The sequence below is a fragment of the Salmo salar genome, chromosome ssa18, assembly GCF_905237065.1.
Source record: "Salmo salar chromosome ssa18, Ssal_v3.1, whole genome shotgun sequence".
Classification (NCBI taxonomy): Eukaryota; Metazoa; Chordata; class Actinopteri; order Salmoniformes; family Salmonidae; genus Salmo; species Salmo salar.
In genome coordinates, this window is record NC_059459.1 from 19,604,758 (window position 1) to 19,617,204 (window position 12,447).

Below are 12,447 nucleotides of genomic sequence, written 5' to 3' on the forward strand. Positions count from 1 at the left end.
ATAGTGCCCAGAAAGATCATCACTAAGCTTAGGACCCTGGGACTAAACACCTCCCTCTGCAACTGGATCCTGGACTTCCTGACGGGCCAACCCAGGTGTAAGGGTAGGCAACAACACGTCTGCCACGCTGGGGCCCCTCAGGGGTGCATGCTTAGTCGCCTCCTGTACTCCCTGTTCACCCACGACTTCGTGGCCAAACACGACTCCAACACCATCATTAAGTTTACTGACGACACAACAGTGGTTGTTCTGTCACTTGAGTAGGTTGAGTCACTGACGTGATCTTCCTGTCCGGGTTGGCACCCCCCTCGGGTTCGTGCCGTGAGGGAGATCTTCGTGGGCTATACTCGGTCTTGTCTTAGGGTAGTAAGTTGTTGGTTTGAAGACATCCCTTTAGTGGTGTGGGGGCTGTGTCTTGGCAAAGTGGGTGGGGTTATATCCTGCCTGGTTGGCCCTGTCCGGGGGTATCGTCTCCCGACCCCTCCTGTCTCAGCCTCCAGTATTTATGCTGCAATAGTTTATGTGTCGGGGGGCTAGGATCAGTCTGTTATATTTGAAGTATTTCTCCTGTCTTATCCGGTGTCCTGTGTGAATTTAAGTCTGCTCTAACTCTCTCTCTCTTTCTCTATTTTCTCTCTGAGGACCTGAGCCCTAGGACCATGCCTCAGGACTACCTGACCTGATGACTCCTTACTGTCCCCAGTCCACCTGGTAGTGCTGCTGCTCCAGTTTCAACTCTTCTGCCTGCAACTATGGAACCCTGACCTGTTCACCGGACGTTCTACCTTGTCCCAGACCTGCTGTTTTTGACTCTCTCTCTCTCTACCGCACCTGCTGTCTCTAACTCTGAATTATTGACTATGAAAAGCCAACTGACATTTACTGCTGAGGTGCTGACCTATTGCACCCTTTACAACCACTGTGATTATTATTATTTGACCCTGCTGGTCATCTATGAACATTTGAACATCTTGGCCATGTATCGTTATAATCTCCACCCAGCACATCCAGAAGAGGACTGGCCACCCCTCAGAACCTGGTTCCCCTCTAGGTTTCTTCCTAGCTTCCTGCCTTTGTAGGGAGTTTTTTCTAGCCACCGTGGTTCTACATCTGCATTGCCTGCTGTTTGGGGTTTTAGGCTGAGTTTCTGTATAGCACTTTGTGACATCGGATTATGTAAAAAGGGCTTTATAAATAGCTACAGTAGGTGAAACAAACAATTATCCCATGCCATGATAAAATAATTTAAAAAACACACCAATCTCTTTCATAATTTCTTTCAACAATTAAAGTTCAGCTACACAAATACATCATTTATAACAGCGAATTTCACACATAATAGTGTACAGGAACAAGTTTATGTCTCTTGGCATTTCAAGTCAATTGCATTGAGTCTATGAGATCAAGTAGCTTATAAGGTTACATGGAGGGGAGGGGATGGCAGGGAAACTAAGGGGTGTAGCCTATCACATTAATAAAATATGCATAATAGAATAAAAAGTGGGAAAAAAGTAAACACTTGCATCATTTTCTGATAGCTTTTATATTAGATTAATATGCAAACAAAGAATAGAAAAGGAACAGTTAAGGAGAGCACATATGAATTGGGGTATATCAGGACAATATCAACTAGAGTATCATAGGAAAACTTGTTAAGGTATTTCACAACATTAACAATACAATCAAGCGTCAAGCAAAGTTGACCTTTCGGAAGACTTAGAGAAAAGGAACAAAAAAAATGCAAATGCTCTGTTAGTCGACAACGTCTTTCAAGGGACTATGCATAAGCCTCAGACAGTGTGTATTATTTGCCAAAGTGTGTCATTTTTTATCTGACTGGTTCTAAACGTGGTGGTGACATCTAAAACAGACCTTCAATCCAACAATTGAACTCTAATAGGAGCCAATACATCACAATGCAACATTTCTCATTTCTTAAAGTGTGGTCGAAAAACATAATTGGGGAGTGTGTCCAATTTGTGTCAAAACGCAAAACGCTAAATCCCTCAGGATATGCCATTAACTTTAAATCCCCTGAATCCAATAGTGTAGATTTTTTCTGGTCTCGTAGAAATTCTGAAACGAGGGAAAGAAGGGAAAGTCTGGACAAACTTGGGATCAAGAGAGGCGGATTCAGCTGAGGCCCTCTACATAAGTGGGAAATACATTTGATTATAACAGATTTATAACTTAATGGGAGTTGTAAATTGCATTGTCAAGGAAACACTTGATAATAATGGGATCTAATTAACTCCATTGTTATCACCATTATCAACCTGTAAGAGCGTTCAGATCCCAAGCACCCAATCAGAACCCCCAGTCTTCAAGAGCAGCTCCATGTCAACTACATTGGACCAGAGACTTAAGTCAAACTCATTAATTTAGGCCATTATTCATCAAATTGAACAGCACAGTAAGTTTACCTCAGCCCAAGTTCTGCAACTATTCAATCCTCAAAAAACTGGTTCCATTTTAAAGTGCTGAATGTACACTCCCCATCCTGACCGCAAGGCATTACAAAGGGTAGTGTGCACGGCCCAGTATATCACTGGGGCTAAGCTGCCTGCCATCCAGGACCACTACACCAGGCGGTGTCAGAGGAAGGCCCTAAAAATTGTCAAAGGCCCCAGCCACCCCAGTCATAGACTGTTCTCTCTACTACCGCATGGCAAGCGGTACCAGAGTGCCAAGTCTAGGACAAAAAGGCTTCTCAACAGTTTTTACCCCCAAGCCATAAGACTCCTGAACAGGTAATCAAATGGCTACCCGGACTATTTGCATTGTGTGCCCCCCTAACCCACCCACCCCTCTTCTTACGCTGCTGCTACTCTCTGTTTATCATATATGCATAGTCACTTTAACTATACATTCATGTACATACTCCTCAATTGGGCCGACCAACCAGTGCTCCCGCACATTGGCTAACCGGGCTATCTGCATTGTGTCCCACCCACCACCCGCCAACCCCTCTTTTACGCTACTGCTACTCTTTGTTCATCATATATGCATAGTCACTTTAACCATATCTACATGTACATACTACCTCAATCAGCCCGACTAACCGGTGTCTGTATGTAGCCTCGCTACTGTTATAGCCTCGCTACTGTATATAGCCTGTCTTTTTACTGTTGTTTTATTTCTTTACTTACCTATTGTTCACCTAATACCTTTTTTTTACTATTGGTTAGAGCCTGTAAGTAAGCAGTTCACTGTAAGGTCTACACCTGTTGTATTCAGCGCACGTGACAAATATACTTTGGTTTGATTTGATTTTATGCTGCAGGAGAGTGGCTACCCCGGGGCTAACGGTTCGTCACAAACACTGATACAATTGAGTTACACCAGTAGGCAGGTTTCCATTGACCCAGGTTTATTCGACAAAAGCATTGTAAACTGCAGATATCCTGTTAGGGCTAGGGGGCAGCATTTGCACGTCTGGATAAAAAAAATGTACCCGATTTAATCTGGTTACTAATCCTACCCAGTAACTAGAATATGCATATACTTATTATATATGGATAGAAAACACTCTAAAGTTTCTAAAACTGTTTGAATGGTGTCTGTGAGTATAACAGAACTCATTTGGCAGGCAAAAACCTGAGACATTTTCTGACAGGAAGTGGATACCTGATGTGTTGTATTGACTTTAAACCTATCCCATTGAAAAACACAGGGGTTTAGGAATATTTTGGCACTTCCTATTGCTTCCACTAGATGTCACCAGCCTTTACAAAGTGTTTTGAGTCTTCTGGAGGGAGATCTGACCGAACAAGAGCCATGGAACGATGATGTCCCATTAGACACCTGGCGCGCGAGTTCATGTTGGGTACCCTCGTTCCAATACGTTATAAAAGAGTATGCATTCGTCCACCTTGAATATTATTCATGTTCTGGTTAAAAAAGGCCCTAATGATTTATGCTATACAACGTTTGACATGTTTGAACGAACGGAAATATATTTTTTCCCCTCGTTCATGACGAGAAGTCCGGCTGGCTTACATCATGTGCTAACGAGACGGAGATTTTTGGGCATAAATGATGAGCTTTTTTGAACAAAACTACATTCGTTATGGACCTGTGATACCTGGAAGTGACATCTGATGAAGAGAATCAAAGGTAATGGATTATTTACATAGTATTTTCGATTTTAGATCTCCCCAACATGACGTCTAGTCTGTATCGCAACGCGTATTTTTCTGGGCGCAGTGCTCAGATTATTGCAAAGTGTGATTTCCCAGTAAGGTTATTTTTAAATCTGGCAAGTTGATTGCGTTCAAGAGATGTAAATCTATAATTCTTTAAATGACAATATAATATTTTACCAATGTTTTCTAATTTTAATTATTTAATTTGTGACGCTGACTTGACTGACGGTTATTGGAGGGAAACGATTTCCTCAACATCAATGCCATAGTAAAACGCTGTTTTTGGATATAAATATGAACTTGATAGAACTAAAAATGCATGCATTGTCTAACATAATGTCCTAGGAGTGTCATCTGATGGAGATTGTAAAAGGTTAGTGCATCATTTTAGCTGGTTTTATGGTTTTGGTGACCCTGTCTTTGACTTGACAAAACATTACACACAACTCTTGTAAATGTACTGTCCTAACATACTCTAAATTTATGCTTTCGCCGTAAAACCTTTTTGAAATCGTAAAACGTGGTTAGATTAAGGAGATGTTTATCTTTCAAATGGTGTAAAATAGTTGTATTTTTGAAAAATTTGAATTTTGACATTTATTTGGATTCAAATTTGCCGCTCTTGAAATGCACCTGCTGTTGATGGAGTGCACCACGGGTGGCACGCTAGCGTCCCACCTAGCCCATAGAGGATATAGGAGACGTTTTCGAAAGATCAACAACATTTTTATCTGTTTGACACGGGTGGATTTTTAAAACTTTTATTATGACAAATGATGAGAGAAACTGTGTTTTCGGATAAATTATGATTTGAAGGTACGCAGAGCACGTGATGTCAAGACGTAGCTATGAAGCTCCACTCCACATTTAATTCTAAATGCCTACTGCCTGCTAAATATACTTTCAACTATAAAAATGTTCTTTCTTTGCAGGATCCTTGTCCTGACTTTAAAGAATGGATGAATTACTTCACCTTGCTTTTCTGGCTGGCTGGATGCAAGTTTCCCCATCCAATTATTACAGATCTAGAGGAGGGCAAGTTTCACCATGGCACGGACCGTGGCGATAAATTGGCACATGAGAATTATTAGAACATGGCAAATATTAGTAAATTATTGCAATTTATCCATGTTGGCTTTTGCATCACTACGTCCAGCTGTTTTTATCGAAGCAAGATAGTTAGATGGAACGCACCATAGTAGGCAATTGTCAAATCTATTTTCTATGCAAAGTTTCTAAATGTCGACAAAAAAACCATTGGACAAGTTAATGGAAACATAGTTACTGACAGCAGAAATAAAGGCCAGAGGATGCTGGCTGTCAAAGGCTTGGCAAGGCCACGGCCAGCAGTCCTGTCGACAGTCCTGCTTAAAGGTCACAGACTGGACCTTTTCCCACTTAAATCAAGGCTCTTGACCTCAGGGTGAAACTACTAACATTTACCACTGAAGCAGATTGTGTTCAGGTAGAAACCTACAGCGGAAGTAAGGACAGAAGGTTAGGAGAGGTCTCCTACACACAAAAGAGCTCAGATAAGTCATTAAAAATGAAGATGTCAAGAGAAGTGGTTGAATGAAAGGAGGGTGCAGGGTAAATAAAGGCTTTATCCAACACTGTTTTAATCTCCTTTCATTCAAATAAAGGTTATATATAAAACGTTTAAATTTAAAAGTATCAAGCCTCTCAAGCCAATTCAAAAACCTTTTATTGAGAAAGCACCTTTTACTATGTGATTGTCACTGAGAAAAACCCAGTCTCCAAACAAACCCTCTGAAGCATGCTCCACATCATCTGTCTGAATGTGTCCATCCTGTGGGGAGATGTATTATCATGTGGTGAGGGAGACACTTGCACTCAACAGGAGATCCAACTCTATTGATGCAGATGGTGATATCGAATGCCACACACACTGTGAAAAATGTATTTGTGCGTGTGTGTGCATGGGGTTATTTGAGTGTGTGTGTGTGTGTGTGTGTGTGTGTGTGTGTGTGTGTGTGTGTGTGTGTGTGTGTGTGTGTGTGTGTGTGTGTGTGTGTGTGTGTGTGTGCGTGTGTGTGTCTTGCTTTCAGAACTAGTTTGGTGTCTGAGTCAAACTAATGGGAAAGTATAGGTGGTATTGATCAATGAGGTACAGGTAGCTGCCAAAATAAAGGAAACACTTGAGTAAATGAGGGATACAAAGTATATTGAAAGCAGGTCCTTCCACACAGGTGTGGTTCCTGAGTTAATTAAGCAAGTAACATCACATCATGCTTGGGGTCATGTATACAAATGCCCATTTGCCCATTGTTTTGGCTACCATGGCTAGAAGAAGGGATCACAGAGACTTTGAAAGAGGGGTCTCAAATAAGCATATAGGGGGTTTAAAGGGTGTGTGTGTGTGTGTGTGTGCTCGCGCGTGTGTGTGTGTAAAACACCAAATTATGGAATTTCCAGTGGAAGAATGGTGTCGCATCCCTCGAATATAAATATATATATAAATATATATATTTAAATATATAAATCCAGACACTTGTAGAATCTATGCCAAGGTGCATTGAAGCTATTCTGGCGGCCCGTGGTGGCCCAATGCCCTATCTATACACAGCTCACCTTGAGCCAAATTACCCCTGAGTAGATTCCACCTACATCACACACACCCATCCTGTATATAAACAATACAATCTGAAAACCTCTGCACACCCACAATCTCGCTGATGCTGTCAATCAATCTGACGAAGGCTAACCTTCTCATAAACATAATCAACTTTAAATGCCGCAGTGCTGATATCTACCTCTTGAGGTGTTCATATTTTAAGTCTACAGGCGAAGGAACCAGCTGTCTCTCCTAAACTCAAAGTAATATGTGATCTAAAAGGAGTTTATTTTAGCAGCCTTCCTGTTGAAGAGCCGTCAATGTCAGTGACAATGAGACAGCTCAGTCAACATAGTGTGCTTCCTTCAACACATGCCACTCGTTTTTACAGGTGGAGAGGATTAGCCGAGCTAGAGGACCACAATAGAAATGTGTACCAGACTTCTTTCCCCGATATACTCAATTCATGTACACTATGTGCTGCTATTTCAGAGGTGTTGGGACTGTATTCATTTTATAATGTCAAATATATTCAGTCAGCATTGGCCGTGATGGGGATTCCTCTCATGACCAGATCTAAAGAGAGAAAAATCCTGTTTGGGTTCATTTAAATTGACAACACAATGTTTACTGCATGACAGAAAAATCGTACCAAATGTTTATCCAATAACGCACCTAGAATCAATGACATAATTTAAATCAGTAGACTGCTCCTCCACTGGCGTCAATCAATAATCGCTCTAATTAACTTTAAATGCCACTCTAACTATTACACACACACATTTATCTCTGAGTAGTATCCCCCATAGACAAGCAAAGATAACACTATTGCAAACAGATAACTTTTAATAATGTTTCAAATTACTATTGCTATGGGTCGGTGGAGGTTTATAGTGCAGGGCAGTGACTTTTTCATTGTCAAGATCACTTAAATTCACTTATCTTTCCACAACTTTTTAGACACTAAAAGTTGTCTAAATGGCCCCATTCCAGAATCCTAGAAGTCAAGCCTGTGTTGATTATGGAAAAGAAAAAGTGTTCTGTGAAGGTTTTATTTGTGTAGGACTTTTTTAATACAATGTCATTGTGGTAAAGCATTAAACTAAATGGCACATTCCAAAATCCCTTGAGATTCAGTCTGGACAGAGGGGTCAAGCCCTGATCTCCTAACTGTAACGGTTATTCCCAATAATGCTTATCATTTCCTGTTTCAAACAACAACAACAACATTTAAGAGCTTCAAACAACCCCAATACCAGACATACACATCACAGTGTGTGACGCAGGGAGAGAGTAAAGCTACGGTATTTACCTTCCATGACGTAGACCAGTGAGCCCACATCACCTTCCTTGATGATACAGCTGTCTTTGCCATACTCCACAGGGTACATGCAGTCCACGATCTCCTGGATCTGAGACAGCTCCAGGTTCTTCATGAAGTCATTGTCCAATATGGCTTCCTTGATCAGGTCCTTAGACCTGGGGGTTAGAGGAGAAGGAGGTAGAAAAAATGGGATTAATATGGTAATATGTAATTGTAAGGAATTTGTGTTTTCCTTAGCATTGTTTAGGTGGAGTGGATACCCCCTAGCCATTTCTTTGCCTCTTTTTTACATCTTAATGTGCCTAAAAAAGCAAGGTGGAAACACTAAACAATTGCATAATACCCAACAAAAAGTTTACTTAATTTAGATTCAGCAGTTCAGTGTCTACTGTGGTTTATTTTGAGCCTGCAGAATTTGAAATCCTTTTTCAAATGAATTTTCAGAAAATAACTCATTAAAAAAACATGTTCTCAATTCTGTGGTTTCAAGGTGACTCGTATTTTATTTGCTTCAACAGCTGGAACAAGAAACACAGGAAATCAATGCCTAACAGAAATGGATTGATCTGATTAAAAGTACACTTTGTAAAGACTAATTCGCTTAGACTTTTCTACAATGGTAATCCACATTGCTCGTTTAGGAGATGTGAACAGAGTTGTTTTATGCTACGAATATGCTGTGCAACCTCTTGCTAAGGGATAGTATGAGCCAAAGCGCAGTAATAAAGGTCAGGGGTGTATTCATTAGTCACACACCGTAGCAAAGCGTTTTGCAACTGAAACAGTTAAAACCTCTTAAGGATCCGCCCCTTTTTTAAAATGTTTGCCTAAAATGACATACCCAAATCTAACTGCCTGTAGCTCAGGCCCTGAAGCAAGGATATGTATATTCTTGGTAGCATTTGAAAGGAAACACTTTGAAGTTTGTGGAAATGTGAAAAGAACGTAGGAGAATATAACACAATAGATCTGGTAAAAGATAATACAAAGAAGAAAAAAAACTTTCTTTTGTATTTTTTTGTACCATCTTTGAAATGCAAGAGAAAGGACATAATGTATTATTCCAGCCCAGGTGCAATTTAGATTTTGGCCACTAGATGGCAGCAGTGTATGTGCAACGTTTTAGACTGATCCAATGAACCATTGGATTTCGGTTCAAAGTTTGGTATCAAGACTGTCCAAGTGTGCCTAATTTGTTTATTCAAAATTGTGCGCTCTCCTCAAACAATAGCATGGTATTCTTTCACTGTAATAGCTAATGTAAATTGGACAGTGCAATTAGATTAACAAGAATTTAAGCTTTCTGCCAATATCAGATGTGTCTATGTCCTGGGAAATGTTCTTGTTACTTACAACCTCATGCTAATCGCATTAGTCTACATTAGCTCAACCATCCTGTGGAAAGGACACCGATCCCGAAGAAGTTAAATACTGTTTTTCTGTTTCTGTTTTGCACCGAAAACAAATATTTCTATTGCATAAATTCCGTCCCTGTTATTTTCTGTTTGCTTCCGTTCCGTTTGTTTGTTAGTGAATAGGCCTACACCCCTGGTGTATGCAGGAACCAAAAAACACAGAGTACAAGGCTAATGCCAAGTTTTCTATTCAAAACTGCCTCATTTTCCCAGCTGCTTTAGAAGCAAAATTCAAAGAAAGCCAGAGAGAATAACATATTCATATCAAAAGAGATGGGGACAGGGAGGGATGTCAATTTAGGCAGAGCCAAACTGAACAAATGCCCAAAATCTGTACAATCCTTTCAGACATGGGTTTGCAGAGAACAGTTTGTTGATTGAGTATTTTCTCAGAATGAGGTTCAGAAAAAGTGACAGATGGAGAGAAAGTGAAATGTATGTAGAGGTTGACCATTGAGAAGAAAGTAAACGAGGGGGAGAAAATTGGAAAAGGAAGGAGGGCGAAGATGCAGGGAGGGGGAGCAGTGCAGGAACCGGGGGCCATAAAAAAAAGTGGAGTTCTGTCAAATGTTTATGTGGCAATGCCACACATTCCACTCCAACGCATTTCCCTCATCTGGCGCCAACCACAATTTGCAAATCATTGCTAATGCTTGTTCATTTTGCTAGCATTTCCAAACATATTCCTATCGCTTAACATGTCCAACAGTTATTTCACAAAATAACACACACGAGAAGAAATGTAAACATTCTTTAATAGAGTTTAAAGTTACCACGGATTGTGTGATTGAACTGCACGTTCTCATTACTGACCACACGCACCTGATGGATAACTATGCGAATGTGACCGGCACGCACGCACGCTCAGTAATTAGAATGTTGAGGGCTATTTTCATAATCATCATTCATTATTCAAATGCTTTTTATGTGATATCATGTCCTCATATGTTGAAATGTACTATGGTATTGAACATTCATGTTTAAATTATTGTGAGTGATCTGATTATAGAGTGACATTTAATTGATGTGTTAGGTTCTAAATGACTGTAAAAACTGATGGACAACTATTAAAAACTCAAACCAAGTTTATTTAACCAATGGGTCAGACAGCTGAACAGACCAAGACGGTGTTCCCACCAGCACAAGTGTATATATACCCCAATTTAGGTGAAGTCTCCTCCTTCCCTCGAAACATGAATTATTTATTGCTAGGCAGGAAGTTAAGTGATGTGGGTAATAAACTGCTCCTTCTCCCTTAATGTGACCTGACCTGACCTTGGCCACCATTCCTCTCTAATCCACAACTCTCCACCCTTATCAGTGATCGCAACCATGTGATTGCCTTACCCTTACTCAATAACATTCCAATCCCCTGGCTCATATCCAACCTTAATTGACTCCACCATATGCATTCCTCCTACAGACAACCATTAACTGCTGGTGTAACAACCAGACTGTGGCCCTTCTCCTTTCCATAGGACACCTGTAACAATATTTGAAGTTTATAAATCAGAACCCATCAGATTAAATACCTGTTAAAGTGCATTTTGGATAACCCTATTTATATTATTGTTTATTCTTTTAAGAGTCTCTGTTTATATATCAGTGTTAGTTAACATCTTGTTAATATCCATGGTCCCAGCTCACCTTCTGCACCTAAACACCACAATTTTGCACCTGATTCCGTTGATGCTTTGCAGCCCCTTGACAAAATCTCAAATAAAACCCTATTCCCTAGTGCACTACTTTTGAACAGAATATAGAATTAGACTAGACAAGATTGGGTGTAATGTGCAGTATACTGAGATGTTCTGTGTCTGTTTTGTACTGAAATCCTTTCACAGGGAAGCAGACAGTGTAGTGTCATGCGGCTCTCTATCATCCAATTCTGTAAAAGAGGCTAATCACATGTAACAGGGTTAATCCAACGAGAACTGCTGTCTTCAAAGAGAAGCTTGTATAAAATAGGGACAGGAAACCCTTTCTAACTCTCAAAGGATGCTGAGAATAGAACTCACAAAAGGGAGACGGTTTGAAGTGTTGCCCGAGCTTCTAAAGTCCCGCCCAGAATTCTGTGGCAACACACCACCAAACACAACTCTGTTCCTAGCCTAGTGGTTAGAGCATTGGGCCAGTAACTAAAAGGTTGCTGGATCAAATCCCTGAGCTGACAAGGTAAAAATCTGTCGTTCTGCCCCTGAGCAAGACAGTTAACCCACTGTTCCCCGGGCGCTGAAGATGTGGATGTCAGAGGGGTTGGGTTAAATGCTGAAAACACATTTCAGTTGAAGGCATTCAGTTGTACCACTGACTAGGTATTCCCCTTTCCTCTTTAGGAGCGACCACACACAGCCAGGCTGACAAAATATAATACAATAATATATGTAATTTAGCAGACACTTTTATCCAAAGTGACTTACTTACAGTCATGCGTGCATACATTTTATGCTTATCTTTTTTGATGTTATGAAGGTATAAAAGGAGCATACTTTAAAAACAACACTATATTTCAATCTATACTTTAATCCTAACCATGAGAGAGTAAAGAGAAGCACAGTAGGGAGGGGTAACATTTTAGCATACCTCCAGAAACTTCTCTCCTTAACCCTAACCCGGACTTTGACAGATTTACACCCAGGAAAGGAGGGAGGGTTCCTGGCTTCCCTACTACACTACGGACCCCAGAGTGAAGGAGCCTGCAGTCCAGTAAAATCTCTCTGTTTCATGTCCTCTATACTCTAGCCAGCCACCCCATTACACACCCAACCTCCTCTCCTCCTCCTCTCCTTCCTCTTCTCTTTCTCTCCGTTGGAAGGGAAGATACACACACTCAGTCAGGTTTGGGGACTGAACACGGTCTGTCTTCCTTAAAAGGAGAAAATATGCTCTTTTAGAAGAATAAGGGAGAGAGAGGCTGAGCGAGTGAAAATAGAGATAGAGAGAGAGACCAACAGACATATTCCAGAGAACTAGTTTTAAATATAAAGA

The 12,447-nt window shown here is 40.6% G+C and overlaps 1 protein-coding gene across 2 annotated transcripts in view; it reads right to left on the reverse strand.

The window, feature by feature from the left end:
- Nucleotides 1–12,447, reverse strand: part of LOC106577002 (cGMP-dependent protein kinase 1) — a 143,818-nt gene that overhangs the window by 104,502 nt on the left and 26,869 nt on the right. For both annotated transcript variants that reach the window (XM_014154633.2, XM_014154632.2), the window contains exon 2: nt 8,033–8,199. In XM_014154633.2, coding sequence (XP_014010108.1) covers nt 8,033–8,199 — 167 coding nt within the window. The remainder of the gene's footprint in view (nt 1–8,032; nt 8,200–12,447) is intronic.